Here is a 21,555-nt window from a genome sequence, read left to right as displayed (position 1 = left end):
AATTTTCTTTCCTTTTTTTGTTTAAACTGTGTCTACCGATTCTCTCTCTCTCTCTGTGTGTGTGTGTGTGTGTGTGTGTGTGTGTGTGTGTGTGTGTGTGTGTGTGTGTGTGTGTGTGTGTGTGTGTGTGTGTGTGCATCTATCTATCTATCTATATCAATAAATATGTCTGTGTGTGTAGTATTAACAGATTAAAACGTTTTTGAAGTTGAAGTGTTTTTCCTGTTAATGTGACAGATTATTTGTGTGTGACTGATGAAGAAGACCTAAAGTTAGAGCTGTTCGGAGGAATCGCTGTTTTAAACAAACAGGAAATCTTCATTTGTTTCTTTGGACTCTTCACATGAAACCTGAAACCTGAGTTTCACTCAAAATAAACTGCTGAGGCCTCGCTTTCAAACAGTTTCCACTGCAGGCAGAAGAATTATTTTTTTCTAAATTATTCTATAAGCAAAACATTTTATTAATAAAAAAAAACAAGTCAAAGGTTGTATGATTATTTATTTGTAAAAATATGAACAGGGAACCAATTTCACTGTTTTTCTAACTGAAATGCAGCTCTGGTACAGCCAGCTTTATGCTGCAAGGTAAAGTCCCTTCAATAATAAAAAAGGAAACACCAACAATCATGCGCAAACACCTGGTGTCAGAGTTCGAAACATGAAGTTATCTAAAGTTCTACAGAGTCAAAGGTTTCATAAAGGTCCCAAGAAGGAATAAAATCATCAGAACACAAAAATGACCAATCTGCTCTATTGACAATGTGCAGAGAATTATGGGAAATGTTGTTTTCCCATGAATCCAGGCTGGAGCTGATCGAAGACTAGTGAACAAACCACCAGTTATCAATAAGCAGGTGATCCTTTGTTAATGTAATGGGGCGTTGTGTTAGCGAGGGAGGTGAAGTAGCTTCTTCACTGATTTCTAATATTGCTTCAAACAGGAGGTTGGTCTTCGTAGAGTGCAAGGAGGTCTTCACTTCCAAGAGACTTCCTACACTTCTGCTCAATTTAGGGGTCACCACAGCAGATCATCTGCCTCCACCTCACCCTGTTTCCAGGACACTCCACCTGTGAAAAGCTTGCAGACAGTGGATCCAGGAGAGCAACAGTGAATGAACTGCTGTAATCCAGTTGCCTCGTGGGTCCCCAGTTCCTGTGAGGAAAAGGAAATACAAAAGGGGAATAAATAAATAAAATAATGATATGATGGTGGAGCAGAAAGGGACTCAGCTGAAACATGCAGGACGAGGGCTAAATGAAGAGTTACAGAACTGAGCCTTCCACATGTCACAGCTGCACACTCTCACCCCAGATAAATCCCACCACGTAGTCTTAGTAAAGTTGACTGGTATGTGTCTCCAAAAATAACTGTAATAGACACCAGCAGCAGGAAGTATTCATCCTCGTGTCCATGCCGTGGCCTGTTCACCCTCATGGCTTGTATCTCTGGACCTCAGTGGGGTTGCTGTGTCTGCTATGTAGTCTGAGCTCAGGTAAGAGAGGAGTTTAAAGAAGAGCCAGTCTGAAATCTGAAAGTGTCATTTTTAGAGGACAATAAAAAGTTCAGAGTGTCGGTGGGGCGCGTCGTCCTTTTAGCTTGCACCACTGATATCTGAGACTTACAGAGTGCAGTCTGTATCAGTACAGAATGCATGTACAGCAGTATGAAACAGAGACCAGAGAGTGAAAAATAACATTTGAGCCATGAAATCAGAGAAGGGATCTTTGTAGTTTTTCTTCCTTATGTGGGAAGCAAATGATTTAAATCCACAATTTTAAGTATATATTTACATATAAGCGAAGAGCAGAGCTGAGCAGGGAGTCTGATACTGTGGATACCAATTATCTCACACAATAAAATGGGCTGCATGGTCACTGAAAGTCGCCTATGTGCATGTTGTTGTGCCCAAATATTCAACCCTTTTGTCCACTATGCAGAAAACAGACACTCCATGGGGTCTTTATGACTGGATGAAACATAGTTTAAAAAAAAACAAAAACAGGTTAATGGTCTGCGGCACGGCTGCAGCAGAAACGAAAAACTGACAACACAGTCATTGCAAACAACATTGTGAATAAAATGAAGTAGCTGAAAGTGAGCATTCTGAGCTGTGTCGGGTCCTTCAGGGTTACACACCCCTTTCTTCATCACAGCCTTCTGCAGCTCTGATGGTTCTTCTCTTCGTGGTACCCTCCATGGAGGATAATGTTCCCTGTGGCTATTCATTTTATAGCCAAGCATTTCAAGGATAACTTTTGATACATTAGTTAGTTAGCTGGTTTGTTTTAGTGATGGTCGCAGTAGTAATACTACATTCACATTTTCTACTAGACTTTGCACACAGTGAGCTAAAGCACAGAGCTGTGGTGAAGCTGTGCACAGGTAACCTGTAACTCACCTGTCCTGTCATCTTGCAGGCAGCAGCCAGTCTGTGAGGACCGGCTTCATCGGAGATGAGGTCCTCCTGCCCTGTGTCTACTCTGAACAGCTGTCTGAGCCGGTCACCGCCTTCTGGAGGGACAAGGATGACAAAATTGTGTTGGATATCATCAACGGCAAAGAGGATAAAATGGATCCAAAGTTCAGAGGTCGCGTGTTCAGCTTCCCAAACCATTACAAGACTGGAAACCTCTCCATCCTCATAAAGGGCCTGAGGGCGGACGACGCCGGCCCGTATGACTGCGACATCCCCAAAGTGGACTATCAGGCCAAGATGACTCTGAAAGTCACAGGTCAGTTCAGCAGCATGAGCACCTTATTAGGAACACCTCAGTGTTTGTGCAGCAGCAGCTCAGGGGTCTTTGAAAAGTGCAGAAAAGGACCACGCTGCAGTCATCAGTGAGTTGGAGTGAGTGTTCAAATCAGGTGTTCTTGGTTCACATTAATTATTATTTGCAGCACATTTAAGCAATAAAAGTCAGATGTTACAGTCCACACTCAGCCCTTCAAGTCATGCAGGATCAGTAAACACCAAATCCTACTGAAGCTAGCTGGGTTGATCACACTAACAAAGATGAAAACTGCACTGAAACCTGTGAACTTCGACCATCTTTCTTACCATTTTAACTCCTTTTATTTAACATGACTTTTTAATTCAGTGGAAATTTGCATCTGAAAGCAAGAGCAGCACCACAAGAAAAAGAACAATATTCTGTGAGCTGTGCTTTTTTCCTTAAATGAATTTTAAGCCTTAATCCAGCTCATATCTTTATTTGGATTCATAACAAATTGTTCCAAACTGTCTCATAAAATTATTCTGAGTCTTCTTTTTAGCCATATGTGGACAAGCAAACACTGGGTCCTTTTTGATAGGTGTCTTGATGCAAAGATGGAATACTGACAAAATCAGTGGCTTGAATATTCCTTAGTGGAATAATTAGCTACACTCGTGGCATCAGAAGCAGACAGAACTTCGTGTGGGTGTTTTGTATGATTTTTCTCCAGTTTGATTCAATTCCTTCAGTTTAAAGATGTTTTCTTCCTTGTTTTTTCCTGTTTCCTGTCTGCCCACATTTTTATTTCAGTATTTCAGTGCCAGGTATATTTCAAGAAGCAGCAGTAGTGTTAAAAACAGAGTGGATCAAACAGGAAACAGCCCATCTACAGCTCAAACACTGACTATAATGAACAGTTATTCTACTGTGGAGATAAGAGAATACGCTCCATCTGGCAGGTTTCAGTCCAAATGATCTTCACCAGTTCGGTGTTTCAGTGTTTCTTTACATGTTCAGCTCTGATTAAACTGGAACTTTTTTGTGTTGCAGAAAAACCTGGTGTTATTAAAATAACAACTCCACATCCTGACCTTGCTACGATTAGTGGTGCAGCTGTAACATGCTCCAACCACCACCTCCTGGTTCTCCTCTCTGCTCTGTTTGTGCTCTTCTGTTCTTTACAGTAAACACAGGTTCAAACTTAAGTCGGGTTTAGCTCAATTACACCTTAAAGTATTGTCTTGTTTAAATTGCCTTTATTAATAAATAATTGATATCTCTGATCTGCTGTGTTTTATATTTCCTGCAACTGTTGTTTCTGATTCAAATAAGTACAAAATATCCTGAACACTCACAGTTTGAGCACTTTATAAACAACCATTAAGCGGCACTTTAGTAGCTATGTTAATATATTAATAGAGTGACCTTCGTACAACAGTGAAGTAGAATTTAGTAGAATTGTTCTTCAATTCAATTCTTTATACTTTCTTACTTTGAGTACATTTCAGAGTTACTTGTCTACTTGTGTAAAAAAAAGTTTCTTCAGTATTTTAACTTTTACTGGAGTATTTTATATCACAGGCATTTGCACTTCTACTTAAGTAAAGAAAGTTTGTAATTTTGCCATCTCCTGTTTTTAGTTTTAGTTCACTAGAATAATTCTGCTTGTCATTTGTCTGATGCTGAGCAACGGATTGTTCGCAAAATGTTTCATTTCCATAAGTTTTCTTTGTTACTTTGTTTAGTTGATATATGATTGAGGTAAACACAAAACCAACAGCACAAAGCAAAGATGAAAAACAACACAAAGAGACTTTAATGCGATTGCCACGATGATTTTACTGTATCAACACAAACGGGTTGAAATGGACGCTGCAGCCAGACCGCTCATAGGTTTGTTACCTGTTGAAGTTCGGGGTCTGGCTGCTGGACTGGGGTCAGCGTTCATTAAGCTTTATCAACACTCTGGGTTCTTAGCTAGCTTAGCGTTAGCATGTGTTAGCATGGCTGCAAAGCTCCAAAGCTGTGTTAGCATCAGAAAGCAGTCGTTTCTGTTCTGAACAGAGTTTGCACTTTACCATCGTGTTCTCGTCCTTTTATAAAAAATAAAATTTATGTCCATCTCTACGCTGCAGACTGTTACACTATTTTCCTCCTCCAGCACACAAACTGAAATCAGTAAAAGTAAAAGAGAAACCAAGAAACAGGATCTATTGACAGGCAGACTAACAAATCCAAGGAATTGAACTGATACCTGATACATACATCTGGATGCATTGTGGGAAATGTAGGAAAAAGTAGCCTGTGTAGGGTTTTTTTTTCTTTTCCTCCGTCTGTGGTTGTTTTTTAGAATTTACCTTTGTTGTGTCGCTAAGTGTGATATTGCAGGTTCATCTATCATTCTTAATAAAAACCCGACTAAAACTAAATAAGACTAAACATTTCTGTGCAGTTTTCTTTTGTTCTGCCACAAGGAGGACCCACTGCATACATGCTAATGATGGAGATGTTTAATTATTACATAAAAATGTAGTATAGCGGTAATTTTATGTATTTATACATCTTTTTTATTGAATAAAAAAGATCACCTGATCATTGTACCCTTAGTTCTGGTCCCAGTAAATCAGGACGGGTGGCCAGCGCGGAGTAACTTTCAAAATGTCCACAGGAGATTGCTGTAGACCACAGGCACTCATAGGCATTGGTTGCTGCTGACAACAGGAAATAAAGCCGGTCTGCGCTATGGGCTGAATCATTTTTAACTGTGGATTTTAACACAATGCAATATATTCAGTTTTAGAGTTTATATTCAATATAAATTGTAGCTAGGGTGACATTGTTAATGCTGGCTTATTTTAATAAATAAATTGTCATATACAAAACTAGGGTGGCAAGAGATTATTTTAGGTTGGCACATGCCACCCCAAGCCACCCATGTAGATCCAGCCCTGAGTGTTAACGGGTTACGGGGTGAAAAAGTTAGCACTTCTTCAGATTGAATAAGAATCCAGAAGCTGCTGAGAAAGATTGCATTTTTTAAATAGCAATGGGCACTTGGCTAGCATTTTTTACAACTGAAGTTCTGTCATCTCCAAGCATTGGTTTTAAGACGCAGCCGTGGTTATGGGCGGAGACCAGACAGATAAACAAAATAAATAAGTAAAGTAAGGCAGGACAGCCCTGCTGGGTATCACAGCTCATCTCGGGGAGGATCCATTTTTCTCTCAGTTGTGACACCAGCAGCAAGAAGTATGGTCATCCTCAGAAGTGTCTGTCGGTGCTCGCCTCTCTGCAGCTCGGTGATGCTGCTGTGTCTGCTGTGCAGTCTGAGCTCAGGTGAGACTATATTTTAAAACCTGTTTACTGTGATTCATCGGGAGAAACAACGACCTCAGAGTCCTTCCAGCTCACAGACTCTGACAGCTGTGAGGTGAGATTAGTACACACTCTCTGATATAAGTGCTGTGATTCATGGGGGGAGAATGTTGAGCAAAGATCACCAGGTGTGAGGGTGGTGGGCTTTATTCTATTCTATTTGTTGTACCTAATTTAGAGGACAGAATACTTCAATTTGTCTGCAGGTTTTTTTGTTTTTTTTTATCTCAGTTTTAGTTCCTACCACTGGTATCTGAGGCATGCCTGTTGAAACCAGCCGAGTAAACCTCCACATGCTACTGTAGCGCTCTCAGCTGTAATTAGAGGTCTGGATCTGTGGGTGAAGATCAGCCCTGTAATCTCTGCTGTAATTATGGTTTTCAACTTGTTTTTCTTTGGGTTTAGATGGGGATTTTTTTCTCTTCAGTTGCCACACAGGGTTTTCTAATTTTAGTTTACTGTTTTCTTTACTTCAGTGATGATAATGTTGTTGATGCTTTGACTCATGTCATTGCATCAGGCCAGGTTCTTCCGAGCAAACAGGGGAAACATGCACAAACAACATCTGTGTGGAACTATAGGTCCATTACTGTGCATTAGAAAGCAGCCTTAATGATTCAGTAGTTTCCACTGATCACATTATAGTTATTTTCTGAATGTAAACACCTTGTCTGATTGTGATTTCTCTTTAATATATACATAAAAAACAAAAACATGTACAGCACCAGGACTTCAACTCAGGGTATTGTTGGGAGCGATTTGCAGTGTGACACAGCAGGAATGAGAATCAGAACCTCCACATGGAGGAGTTTAAGTATTTCTGGGTTTTGTAAATGAGTGAGGGGGAGCTGGAGATCAACAGACGGATTGGCGCAGGTTCAGTGATGCGGACACTGTACCGGTCCATCGTGGTGAAGAGCTTAGCATAAAAGCGAAGCACTCAATTTACTCAATTCAGCCTATGTCCTTACCCTGAACTATTTTAATGAGCTTTGGTTATTGGCTGAAAGAACGAAATTCTGGACACAAGCGGCAAAAATCAGCTTACTCTTTGAAGGGTAGCTGGCCTTTCTTTTAAACATGGAGTGGATGAACTATCTCCACACTGAATGGAGCAAGTTGAGGTGGTTTGGGCATCTGATAGGAGGCCCCGGGGCAGACCCAAGACACACTGGAGAAATTATCTCTCCAGCATGTCCTGGGAACACCTTGGTGTTCCCCCTGACAAGCTGCAAGAGGTGGCTGGGGAGAGGGAGGTCTGGGGTTCTCTGCTTAGGGTTTTGTGCCCACGGTCCAGCCCAGGATAAGCAGAAAAAGATATATGGATGAACGCACATCTACAGCAGTAAGAAACAGAGATCGGAGAGTGAAAAATTTTATTTCTCTAAATTCAGAAAAAGGAACTAGTTTTTGTTTCCTTTGTGAGCAGCAGAGCATTTAGATCCAGTTTTGTGAGTATGTACTTGCATGTAAGTGAAAAGCAGAGCTGATCAAGGCATCTGTTGATACTGTGATGCACAGAATAAAGAGGCTGCAAGGTGGCCAAGAATCGCTGATGTATATGTTTGTGTGCCTGAGTGCATTATATCTGTTTTGTCCAGCAGAAAAGGACATTACATTTGATTTCATCCATTGGTCCGTGGGGTCCTTACGGCTCTATGAAATGTTCATCTTTGTCTTTCTTCCACAGCAGGTCTTTTTGTCCTGTCTCCTTCCTCTCATCCCCAACCAGTCACAGCTGACGGCTGTCTCTCCCTGTGCCTGGTTCTGTTGAAAGTTTCTTCCTGTTAAAAGGGAGTTTTTCCTTCCCACTGTTGCCAAAGTAGTTGCTCATAGGGAGTTGTCTGATTGTTGGGCTTTTCTCTGTATCATTCAAGTGTCTTAGCTTTACAATATTAAGCACCTTAAGGTAACTGTTGTATTGATTTAGTGCAATATAAAAAAAAACATTGAATTGAATGTGTCACAATTAGCACTGGCCAACTGTGGGTGTGTGGGGAAGTAGGACCCAAAATGCAGAACTCTTCAATGCAAGCAGTGCGTTTATTTACAGTGTCGTAACTAATACACAATGATAAATCCCCAGTGTGTTCCCGACTCCCGCTCCCTGTCTTCTCCTCTGTCAGTGCGCCCCAGGGTGGCTGTGGCTACAATGTAGCTTGCCATCACCAGTGTGTGAATGTGTGCGTGAATGGGTGTGTAAAGCGCTTTGGGGTCCTTAGGGACTAGTAAAGCGCTATATAAATACAGGCCATTTACCATTCTCCCTACACCCATGCTCCGTGTCCCCATTCCCTATGTACACTGCGTCAGCTGCTTCCTCGTTTCCACAAATCATCCTGGGAAACATACACACAAAGGCGGCTATGAGTACCTTCACACAACAGCAGACTGGCACTTACTTCGCACATTTGCTGAGAAACTGACAGGAAGTCACTCGACGATCCAGCGTCGAGGAGCTCTCAGCCACACTGCCTTGTAGCTCCCTCGATGATGGTTGATCAGCTGCAGGTGTGTGTGATCATTTCCTCAGGTGTGGCCAGCCACCTGGCAGGGCACACCCACCAGGCCTGAAGACTCCTGTAGACCAGTGCTCAGTACACACAGACACGCACACACAGACACAAACCAGGAAGACGAGGGACAGCAGCACCAAAAATACACATGTCCATAACTGCTCAGGGACCCTGGGTCGCTCAGATCCAGGACAATGACAGAATGTTAAATGGATTAGGAATGGGCTGTCACTCAACTTCATATGTCAAGGCAGACAATTGAATACTTTGGGGAATGTAGTGTACCTCATCTATACTGTTTACAAATAATTCAGTTTATAATAAAAATATAATGAAAGAATCTGTATAGATTTCAGTTACAATGAAGTCAAGTCTGAAAATCAAGGCGTAGGAGGAACTTTGAAGGACTTCGATTCAAGTTTGAAAAATGTGTTCATAGTCTGCAGTCTTTGAGGCCGTTTAAAGTCCAACAACAAAGATTTAGAGCTGAGCAGGGATAGCAGTAAAGAACTGCTTCTGTTTGAGTGAATGACTTTTGCAATGAGGTGTTGATGTTTTTAGGTCACTCACTCACAGCCATTCAGATTCATCACAGCACTGAGTATTCATTAGGCAGTGCAGCAGCAATGGAAAAGCCAGCATCCAGGATTGGAGCTCAAGTCTTTTCATCATTATGTGGAGGATTTTAATGATAGTAAAAAGTGACAGGCCTCTCTATGTTTGGAGAAATTCACGAGTTTTTGCTGAGTTTTTTACTTTGTCCTCCAGCAGAAGAGCATCCAGTAAGTGTTGATTCTGCTGTGTTACTGAGGTCACCAAATGTGCTAAACCAAAGAGCTGTGGTGGAGCTGTGCACAGGTAACCTGTTACTCACCTGTCCTGTTGTCCTGCAGGCAGCAGCCAGTCTGTGAGGACTGGCTTCATCGGGGATGAGGTCCTCCTGCCTTGCATCTGCTCTAACCAGCTGTCCGAGCCGGTCACTGCCTTCTGGAGGGACAAGGATGACAAAGTTGTATTGGACATCATCAACAGCAGACAGGATAAAATAGATGCAAAGTTCACAGGTCGAGTGTTCAGCTTCCCAGACTATTACAAGAACGGAAACCTTTCCATCCTCATAAAGGATCTGAGGATGGACGATGCCGGCCCATACGAGTGCGACATCCCCAAAGTGGACTATCAGGCCAAGATGACTCTGAATGTCACAGGTCAGTTCAGCAGCACGAGCACCTTATTAGGAAGGTGGAATACAGACAAACATCAATAGATTAAATGTGCTACACCGGAACGACTGCTTACACCTGTGGCATCAGATGACAGAACAGCAGACAGCAGACAGAACTTCTTGTGGGTGTTTTGTATAATTGGTCCTTGTGTTTAAAGATGATCTATTGCTTGTTTCTGATCAACTCACAAATTATATTCCTGTATTTCAGTGTCAGGTTTATTTCTAGAAGCAGCAGTAATGTTAAAAACCAATTGGATCAAACAGGAAACAGATCATCGAGAGCTTACTGACTCACTAGAATGCATGGTTAATTTACTGTACCACTAAGAGGATATGCTTCTTGTAGCTGGTTTCAGTCTAAATGAGGATCACAAGTTCAGGTTTTCTTCCTTGAAAGAAAAAATAATAATTTATGTTTTTTTGGTTTGTTTTTTTCATACTGTCAACTCTTATTAAAATTATGTTTTGTATTTTGTGTTGCAGAGAAACCCACATCACATGGTGCAACAGTAACCTCCTTCAGCCACCACCTGGTTCTCCTCTCTGCTCCTCTGTTTGTGCTTTTCTGCTCTTTAAAGTTAATGCCAGGGCTGGACTGGTAATCTGGCATTTCCCAGTGGGCCAACGGGCCGGCTTGAAGTGCTGCTATGCACCCACAATACAAGGATGGACAACAGCCCATTTGTTCATTTTCAGTCACATCTTTTAATGTAATGTCCCTTCCCTAACTTTGCTGTGCGCTCACTCAGCTAGAAAAATGTAGTGTGGAAGAAGTGACTAAAAGTGGAGATGAGAAGCTGAGAGAAAACAATAAAAAAAAAAAACTAAAAATAGATGCAGCAAATGTGTCAAAGTAACAAACACGTTAGCTGTCGGTGCGTGAACAGCAGTACCAGCAACAAGAGGTGGGACGTAATTACTTTGTTACTGTACTTAGGTAGAGTTTTTAGGTATCTGTACTTTACAGGAATATTTATTTTTCTAACTTCTGACTTTTACTTCCTACATTTTTAAACAAATATTTGTATTTTCTACTCCTCACATTTTTAAAACAGACTCCTTACTTTTCTTTCAACAGTATCATCAATAGCTGTATACTCGGGGGTTAAAGTGGGCCGGAAACAGTGCAGGTGTCCCAAAGTTGTACTCAGCATCTAGCTAATGCTACAGAATAGGAATAATCATAAAGGGAGTAACGTTTCTCCACGATTCAAAATTTCTACAGTGTTTCTATCAGATTAACAAACATCAGCAAACACACAAATTGTTTGATTTCAATTTGTCTCACAGTGTGTCGTTAGCTAAAGGTCCAGCTGCTGTATTTCACAGGGCGAAAAAAGAATGCGCTAACTTCACTCAGAGATGGAAAAAGATAAGATAAGATAAGATAAGATAAGAAAGAGGACAGGAGAGAAAGAAGAGAGGTTAGATTTAAAGGTAAAGACTGTACATTTAAATGTCTGATGTAATAATTTGTAATCACATATTGGATTTGGTGTGTTTTAATAAATTATGTTTTTTTTTTTATTGTGAAACATCCTGAAAACCAAACTAAATAGACTAACTTTGTGTTATTCAAATGTTGCACAAAAATACTGGGCAGTTTAGTGCAGTATAAACGATTGAGCATGCATCAAGACACTAAGGAGCACTGTTTGGTAGTTAGAACAAATAATATTTGGCTTTTCTGTACTGTTAAAGTGGAACATGTAGTAAGAAACTTTTCTCAAGGTGTCCCTCAGAGAACATAACAGGATCCTCTTTTGTTTGAATTTATCTTTTGTGACCAGGATGATTTTAACTATTAGAAATTACATTGTGAAGGTGGAGATGGAGTTATCTTTCTTTGAAAAACAACAAAAAAAGATGCTTGTCAACCAATCAGTTAATCTGTTAATCTGGGCTGGAAGCAGGTGTAGTTAACAACTTTGTTAATCCTGAGATCAGGGACACTGAGGTTTTCTGTTCCAGAATGAGAATTTACTTAACTCTGAGTCAGTTACCATGGCAATAGACTCTGTGAACCTCACCTGCTCACTGCCAGGTCTTCTGCAACAAACTCTGAGTTTTTCTCTGATTCCTCGCCTCCTGCTGGACCTGAAGCAGCTGACTGATGCTCTGATACACTTCCTCTTACACTCGTCTCTCCTTAACAATGTGATGCGGATGTCTTCCATGTTGACGCTACAATATGCAGAAGTCGGACTGCAAAAATTATGTCTGCACAATGCATTCCAGCCCTGCTGTTTTATAGTGTTGTGGAAGTTTTCATTTAATAAAGTTTGCAGACAAACGGTGAGTAGTAGCTATTATCCTTTAATAAAAAATTAAAAAAAACATAACCAAGCTTGGCGAGAGCAGCCATCGCAGAACAAACGACCAGCAGTCTCTCCTGAACCGGAAAAGCCCTGGGTTTAAATACTTTCTACAGATATAAAAGACAATACACAGCTGTTATTACACCTTTGGTCTCTTGGTTTTTTTATAATTAGGTAAACATTTGTTATCACAAGCTTGATGCTGCTTCTTAAGTCTGGGTTCTGGCATTTGCTATAAATGCACTAATAATGAAAAAGACTAAAACCAAACATCAAAAGATTCGATTTGACTGAAATCACAGCAGCAGCTCTGAAATAGTTGAAGCCCGCTTGCGTTAATGTTTACACATTTTAAGTGGAACACAACAACAAGGAGATTGTACAGAGGGGAGGGACTGAGGTCACTGTGTCTATGACTGTAGACAGTCAGCCAGCAGCAAATGATGCTTTTGTCACTGTGAAGAGACTGGATGCACACAGCGTACACTTGGCGTGCTAAAAGGCTTTATTTTGATCACAAGCACTCTTTTAGTTTCAGCACAGTCTTCCAGCCTGGAGCCAGCTCTCTGCGTGGTTTCCTCCACCACATTCGAAGCTCAGGGCTGTGGCTCTGTGTGGATGGACTGATGTGCTGGAGACTATAGTGCAAGTAGCAGAGCACAGGGCAGAAGCAGAGCTTGTTCAAGACTGATGGACACTCTTTGGATAAGTTAGTGGTGCAGCAGTGACATATTGTTGGGGATACGTGTTCCTTAAACTTGGAGTTCAACAGCAGCTTGATGGCTTTGGGTGTAACTTGTGATGCCCAAATGAAGAAATGCACCAGTATTGAACCACTTCATTCATTCAAAGCTCAGTTTCAGCGACATCTAGTGGTGAAATAGGAGACAGCAGAAGAATGTGTCTGTAACAAAGTGCTGGCTGTAACTTGGGCTTATGCAAATAATATAAATACAGTTTTGCAAAGATGGATCTATAAACTTGTGTAAAGCAGTGGTTGGAAGAAGGCGTGCCTGTGGAAACAGTTTTTAGTTTCTTTTCTCCTGCTTTCAAAAACACGTTCACACGCATCTCACACGTTACGTAACACGGACCATTTGATAGTGTTGATCCAATCATGTGACGCCCTTGGTCACATGCATTTTTCTGCACTGAAGACGATTTAAAACAGTGGTTCATGGACGATGGACCTTTAATTACGAAGCTTGTATTGGAGCGGCGGTGTCATACGGCCACTAGGTGTTGCTCAAAGCTTCAGTCTCTGATCAAATATGATTTAACCCTCTACACAGCAAATTCAAAAGTGTTAAATTTTTTGGTGTTAATAGTCTCCTTGCAAAAGTAGAGTTAATTTTACTCTAAGCAGAGTCACATTCTTTTAATGTAACTCTGAGGTGTAAAATGATAGTAGTTAAAATCGAGTGTTAAAAATGAGTGTTTCTCTGTCAAATCTGGAGGTGTTAAAATGGAAACATTAACTCCTGACCTCTTAACTCTGAACTCCTAGAGGGGCTATGACACCAACAGAGTAAATTCACAGACTCCGCCCCCAGCACGGCTCCAATCGAAGCTGAAGTGAAGCCGTTTCAGAACATTTTGCTCTACATATTTGAGTTGTTTGCCATGCTTGGTAAGTCATTTTTTCAAAGATTGTTTCAATTATTATTAGCTTTTACTTCTGTGGCTCTTTGGAGTTGAGACAAAGCTGTGTGAAAGGCATTAGCCATGTTGCTCGCTGATAGCATAATATTCTGTTTTAGCTAGCTGAAAGGTATTGTTTGCGGGCAAATACCACAGCCTTGAAAAAAAGCTTGCATGTGAATTTTCAGTCAAACTTTTGGTCAAATACACCTAAAACAATGTCTAGAATGTGAAATGTTGGTATAATGGTGCTACTTGAAGCCTGAAAACGATCGCCCATAAAAAAAAAAACGAGCAAACAGCAGTAGCAGACGTCCTGACTGGGTTCTACGTTAGCATAGATCCCTCCAGAGTTTTGTGCACACGGTTTAGGTAAAAATGAAAAAGGTTGAGGTTTTACATTTAGTTCAGTATTACCTGTTGCCTGTGTCCTTGTCTTTTGGGAAAATACTTTACACAAGTAATGGCTCAAAGAGGATTCCTTTTTTTTTTACTGTGCTGCAATTGTTTACTGGATTATTTGTGCCATTAATTAGTGTCAACTAATTTTTATTCGATCTCCGCACAGGATATGCTTGTGAAGATGGAATATGGGGGAGAGCAGAAGTGCGTTGAAGTTCCACAAAGTGATGAATGAAGGACATGCATATTGTATTGAAGAAATAAGTGTTGAGAATGCTGTTATTTGCATTTACCATGTCAGACCTTTTGATAAACAAAATTCTAATGAAAGTGAGAACATGTATACTGTTAGATCTTTCAGAAAATGTTTTGAAATTGTGGTGCACAGTTCAGAATAAATGTTTTTCAAAAACCATTGCATCTTTTTAGTAAATGTTTATTTCCAAAAGAAATTTCTAGAAGTTCAGAACAGTAAAATTCCCGCTTTTTAGAATGAATTAGAAGATAACTCTTACGTAGTTAAACTAAAATACTCTTTGAGAGTTAATATATAAACTCTTAACACCAAGTGTTAAATTATCAACTCCAGACAGATTTGGTGTTTAACACTAAATCAGAGTTAACGTACCAACTCTCCAAAAAGAGTTAAATTAACACTCTCTGGTGTGGACCCATATAGACACTTTAATAGTGTTGAAATCAAATCCGACAGTGTTAATTTGGACATGCTGGATTTGCTGTGTATGATGGCCATTTCTGTCTAGTTCACATGCTTTTATTTTTTTTTACTTTTTGCTCCAACTTCAGCTGCTTAAATATATCAATACTATAATTGTATATGTAGAAATATAATAATTATATGCATCCAGTTGTACCACTTGGCTCCATCACAGCCACTTCTGGTTGAAACTTATTAAAATGCCTTTTTTAAAATGCTCTTTCGTTGTGATTTACTGTAATAAATGACACAATTGAGGCTTTTGTTGTAAACTCAACACTTGAAATTTATTATTCTTTGTGTTTCCTACCAGGTTATAAGAGTTGCCCATTTTTGCCCAGTCAAGCAACTTTGTGTGATATTAGTATCCGACGGGGCATAAGATGCCTTACTAAGCTCCAATGGGACAAATGAATGGCAGAGTTTTGAATTAGTTGTAATCTCAAGATGTCAGAATATAATTTGTGTTCGTTCATGGCAAAAAAAGTGAAACTGCCACACAAATCCTTGGGTGTGCTGCAGGGTGTGGTCTGCGGCTCTGCTGCACAGGAAATGCAGTGAGTTCAGTGGGCAGCACCAGGAAGGCTGACAAAATAGCTAGGATTGATCACTTTGTAGCTAGCTGCAGTCGGAGGGGAGCATGGAAAACACAGTGACTGCAAAGTTGCAGAATCACCAGAGCCTGTTCTCTATTTGTATGCGCTGTCTGTGAGTTCCTCGGGTCTTTTCAAACATATCCAATTTAATGTCTGCAGCTAAAACGCTGCCTCACCTGTGGTCTGCTGAGAGTTTAAAGTGGCCTGTATCTGTGCCCTGTTCAGCCAAACTGCAGTATTCAGAGACTGGGGAGAGGCCTGTAGTTCACCTGCTCTCACTGAGATATATTTGCAGTCGTGTGTTGACACATTATATCTTTGCTTTACAGCCCCGCTGTCCTCTTCACCATCTTCATCATCAGCTTTGACAAAGGTGAGTCTTCCTCTGTGTTCCTTTTCGTTCTCAATCACTGGAAGGGTTTAAATCCCCCGCAGACGTCTGCAGTGATCAGTGTGTTTGATGTTTTCAGAACAGAGAGATCAGACTGGGATCTGTGAGGGGCTTTGCTAAACATTATCTCATGTGTAGCTCACACTGAGCCATGCTTTTATATATCGTCCTATTCCTGTTACACACATTGTGTATCTGTCAGTGAGCATTCTGGATGTCTGCACTCCGGCTGGACATGACGTCCTGCTGCCCTGCATCTGCTCCGAGCTGCAGCGTTTATCTCAGAGGTTTGAGGTTCTTTGGGAGGACAGAGAAGGCAGAATCCTGTTGGACATCACTGATGGCAACACAGATGTTTGCTTTCAACATCAGACTTTTAGAGGGCAGGTTCAGAGCTTTCCTCATCTGTACATAGAGGGAAACGTCTCTGTCCTCCTGAAGAGCATCCAGATATCAGACAGCAATTTCTATAAGTGCATCATCCCACAGATGGACTTCAAGGTCATCGAGGTCACTGTGTCAGGTTGGTCGCACTCAGACTCCTCCCACAGCTCAGTGTGCTCGTATCACTGTGGTCAAACAAAACATCCAGGCAGGCATAATAAATGATGTCAAACAACCGTCAGAGATCTTATAGTTGGAGAATATCCAATTTCAGTGAAGCGATGTAAGCAACATTTTCCCATCTATGGCATGTGGTTTAGTTAATGTGCTCAAACAATACAGTTAAATTAGAACTCCTACCGATCACACTCCCCACAAACAGCATATAATCTTATAGCACTCAAAACTCTTCTGGTTCTTACAGTCAATAAAGAAGCATCTTCCCAGTGTGAAAAACTGCTTGGATTAATAATTCAGAAGTTTCTTTTCATTCTGAATCCTATGCCACATTATATCATTAGAAGATGTATAGGATGCAAGAAAAAGAAGTGATATCAAAGCTACTGCCTCATGTGGTTTATCTTATTGCAGATAAATGTGTCTCCAAACCTGAGACGAATTTTTCTGGACCTTCATCTGGAGACATCAAGTCAATGCCGGGCCACCTGCATCTCACTACAAACCTCACATTTCTGATCTTTCTCATTAACTCTTAATGAAGCACGGTTTCCAACACAGACTGGTCGGTACTGTCATTCACTACTGCTGCTAGTGCAAAAAAAATCGTTAATCATTTTTTTGAGACTGCCAGTGTGTACGTAGGAGGGCAGGGTTTCATTTCACCTCTGAAATTTGCATATGAAGTAGGAGTTAAACACACCTGGAGTTCTGTGGTAGAGCCCAGCATTGGCATCTGGCATCCTACAGGACCCAACCCAAATCTTGTGGGAGCTAGTGGCCAGAAATAAACAGTGGGTTACAAGGGCCATGGTATTACAATGTGATGTTCAAGAAGTTTAAATGTATTTCTTTGAAATGTCTTTCGGGGTTTTCTGGGGGTTCTTTAAGCTGCTCTTGTTCATAATAATGTGATATTTGCACATCTGATTCATTTTTGATACATTCTGGTGTATTTTCATTTCAAAGCTGAGAGGTTTTTGTTGAGTTTGTTTTCATTTATTCTGCTCTTGTTTACTGTAACAACACATTCAAGCAATATGAACTTATCTCATCATACAGTATACAGTCACGTGACCGACTTGCTACCCTGGTGAGCAAAACATCAGACTCCCAGTAGTGGACAGTCAGTCGTACTGCTGGACAAAAGTTTTGTTTTTGTTCACCTGCCTCAGGCCAAGACAAATTGGATCATCTATCCATGGAGCAAAAATGAAGATATGAAGAGAAACTATCAATTCTGGGGTAACATCTCTACAAGAGCCCCAGTTTGATGATGTCTGCGTGTATCTTTTAGAGAATCGCTCACCTTACACAGCTGCCAGGTTGAAAGTTTTCATGTTATTTATTCTGCCTTCAATCAGTGCAGTGACTGTGAACAGAAACCCAATATCTCTGAAAGCATGCACACACACAAAATATTTATCACACAAAATGAACATATTCAATTATTAAAACACAAAAAGATAAAGGGAAATTGGAGAAAAAAGAAGGTATAAGCAGGGGTGTTTCCAGGATTTCATAAATCGGGAAACATACAGCCGTGGGGTGGAGCACAAACCCACAGTCACCCCAAAAGTCATCGACATTGCATTTGTAATCTGGATACTTTAATGTCATATGATCATGGCTGACAAATTCTGCTTTTGAGTGAGCATCTATTTTTGTGCAAAGCTAACTGAACCTTGTGCTATGTTAACATAATGATACAATAATATCAGTAGATGGGAATACAAACTTTAGTATATTTTTTTTAATACTTCTAATTCTGATTATAATCAGCTTGAATGTGAAGAAAAAGAAGGAAAATAAAATATATATCTATTTTCTGTTGTCTTTATTGTAGAGGCTGATTTTGCAGCAAACTAACTAACAAACTAACCTGTTTATCCTGCACTAACTTGCAGAGGATTTCCATGCAAGCTTTAAATAACATAGTTAGTTCACCTCAGTTTGTTTAGCTGCATGTGTAACAATATGAAAAAACATGATGTCACATGCACACACCCAATATCTGACATATGACAAACTGCACACACACAGTTTGTGTGTTCACTGATGTTTTTTTTTTTTGAACTGATAGAAACGTTGCTTTTACAATTTATCTGCTACTTGAAAAAAGTTACTTCCTTTATGTTTGCTTAGCTTTAGCTAGGTAGATGCTTAGGTAGGGCAACCAAAACTTCCAGACACCTGCAGTATGTACGAAACTAAAATTACAAAAAACAACAACAATGGTGTTCTTTATTTCATTTCACCAGTTCACTCAGTTCGGCTGTAACACCAGGTGATGGCTATAGCATGAATAGTAGGCTGTCCCTCTTCATTTCATTTACATTTTATGGTTCATTTTATTTCCCCATGATCCTATTGGTCTCTTCCTTGTTAGAGATAACAGCACTGAGTCCATTCCATCTTTCTTTTTATGCGAGGCATTACTGAGAGTGCTGGAAGACAGTGAACTTGGTAAGATGTCTATGCTTTCTAAGTGTATTTTAGATTAACTGTATTCAAGTTTTACTTGGATAGTCACAGTCACCAGCAAAGCAGAGAAAAAAAGAGAAAAAAGCATGACAGGCACTAACAAGTTTGGAGTTTGTGAATGGATGAATGAGAATGATTGTGAGAGTTAGGTGAGAAAATAATGAAAAGATTCATCAAAAATAAAAAATAAAAAGCCCTTAGCTGACAGAAGCATTAGCTATTGTACTCAACATTGACCGCCACTTACTCGCTGTTTCTTAGTTTTTACCTATTTGAGCTCTTTTAACCCATTAACCCGAACCCTTGAGGAGCATTTTTAAAAATTCTGAAACAACTTATAGATAAAGCTGCTTTGAATAAAATGCAGAATTGGCAAAAGTACAGACATTGTGTACCTAGTTAATCTATAGAAGTGCAGATAGTACTGTTAAAAAATACTCCAGTAAAAGCTGATGGACTGATTTTACTCAAGTAAAAGTAAAAAAATTGCAGGCTCTGAAATGTACTCAAAGTAAGAAAGTAAAAAGTATCTCTTTGGAGGACGTTTCTATTTTGTACAAAGCTTGTGCTGTATTAACATAATAATAAAATAACATTTGAAGATGGGAATACAAACTTAAGTCTAATTTGTTTATTTTAATTGAATTCAGCTTGAATATAAAGAAAAAGAAGGAAATTAAAAATAGATTTCTATTTCCTGTTGCTACATTGTAGAGGGTGAGTTTGCCTCTAAACAGGAAAATGTGTACAGTCAGGGGTTAAAGTTGATTCAGCAAGTGGGTGAACCCTGAAACTGGCTGTAATGGCTCAGTGTGGGGAAAAGAATCATAACTCACAAGAATTTCTATTGAGAGCTTTTGGTAACAAAAAGCTTTTCTTTTGTGAGACAAGATGAGCAAACTCAAAGTATACGTTTTCAAAAATTATTAAAAGATTGAAGTTTCAAGTTTTGCACGGGACCATGGACTTCTCTGTCCAGTGGTCCAGACAGAGAAAGGGTACAACACCGAAGCAGTAAAAACACATCACGAATATTAATATTATTAGTTAAAATGTTGCGGAGGAGCCGTGATATACTTGTCTTTCCCTTATTTGGCACTGGGTCTGGTTTCCAGTCCTGTAATTTTCCACTAGCCTGGTATTGGATGGGTGTGGCATTTTCTTGCAACGCTCTATTGTATATTATCCTTGAAAACATAAATGTGACAAAAGATTATGATGTTATTGTGCCATCTTTTGGGACTGCTCTGCATTGTGTCTGTTTTATGGTGAAAGTCAGTTTCCATGAAATTAAATTCAATGATGTGCCAATTACTATCAATAACAATTCATTCCAGAGTGAATTTGCTTTATTACCCACTGTCAGACACAATTACAGCTAAGAGTCACTGTTTTTATAGTGTTAATTATTAATTACAGCAAGGAGCCAAAGCAATATCTTACTTACTGTATTTCTCTAGTTACTGTGTTTTTTCTAGTCTTAAGTGACAGTATCTGGGAGGTAGTGATTGGGTATATAAACGAGCATCTTCTGCAGGCGTTCACTAATCTGCAACAAACTGCATCTACAAATTGTGGAACAATATCGTAAGATTTCTGAATGTAAAATTACATGGATCAAATTTAATAGAAAAAATTGGATTTTGTATAAATTTATTATCACAGTACATAATATCGCCAAAAGATTCAGAGAATCTGAAGAAAACTCTGTCCAAATGACATGGTTAGAAATCAGTATTGGAACGCTTTCAGAAATCACTGTCTGTGAACACAGCTTACCCTGGTCTTCCACAAAAGCATTAAAACTCATCATCGTGGAGAGAAGAAGCTGTATGTGAACATTATCCAGAAACGCTGCTTCTCTGCACTAAAGCTCATTTTCTCAGTTTAAACCTTTGATATATTTTCTGGATTCTATTGTGATTAAAATAAGAGTTAATGAGATTTGCGAATCAAAATATTTTATTCACTACTATTTATTTGTTTAATTTACACATGGCTTGCCCCGCAAACTGTGACACTGTTACACTTATACTCAAACTGTGAGCTCTGTGGACGTTCTTTTTGCTACAGTTGAAAGCATGATTGCTTGACCTTCCTATCAGATGATTTATATTGTACATTTGTTTTTCTCTACAGTGTTGTTTTAGTGAACTGCACCTGCTTCTTAGACTCAAGATCAGATCTAGGTGAGGTCCTGGTTTGTAACCCTCCTCTTACTTCTGACTTCACAGTTTAGTCTTTCTTGATAGGCAGCTCACCTACATCACTGCTGGACTGCCTGTGAAGTCAGTGTATGTACAACTATTGTGTTTGATATGTCACAGTGAGTGGTTCGGTCCATGGTTTGGTGGGAGAAAATGTCCTGCTGACGTGCGTCTACACCAATAACTTCCCCCTCTCTTCTGGTACAAACAGGACAAACCTGTGTTTTACGTCATCGATGGCATGCTATCTGCTGAGTATCAGGACCAGATGTTCACAGGTCGAATACTGAGTTTTCCTGATCAGTACAAAGAGGGAAACTTCTCCATAATTCTGAAGAACATCCAGCTGTCAGAGAGTGGCTCCTACGACTGCTTCATCTCAATGGTGGGCTTAGTTCACC

At 39.9% G+C, this 21,555-nt stretch overlaps 1 protein-coding gene across 1 annotated transcript; it reads left to right on the top strand.

Annotated features, from left to right (window-relative positions):
- The first annotated feature begins 1,383 nt into the window (after positions 1–1,383).
- On the top strand, positions 1,384–4,000 carry LOC113016612 (sodium channel subunit beta-4-like). Its single transcript, XM_026159550.1, has 3 exons — positions 1,384–1,495; positions 2,421–2,735; positions 3,768–4,000. The coding sequence occupies exons 1-3, from the start codon at positions 1,414–1,416 to the stop codon at positions 3,902–3,904; spliced, it is 534 nt and encodes a 177-aa protein (XP_026015335.1). The 5' UTR covers positions 1,384–1,413; the 3' UTR covers positions 3,905–4,000.
- Positions 4,001–21,555: the final 17,555 nt, after the last annotated feature.

The sequence above is a fragment of the Astatotilapia calliptera genome, chromosome 23, assembly GCF_900246225.1.
Source record: "Astatotilapia calliptera chromosome 23, fAstCal1.2, whole genome shotgun sequence".
Taxonomy (NCBI): Eukaryota; Metazoa; Chordata; class Actinopteri; order Cichliformes; family Cichlidae; genus Astatotilapia; species Astatotilapia calliptera.
Note: the sequence above shows the minus strand (reverse complement) of the source record. Positions and strands in the feature narration are given on the sequence as shown.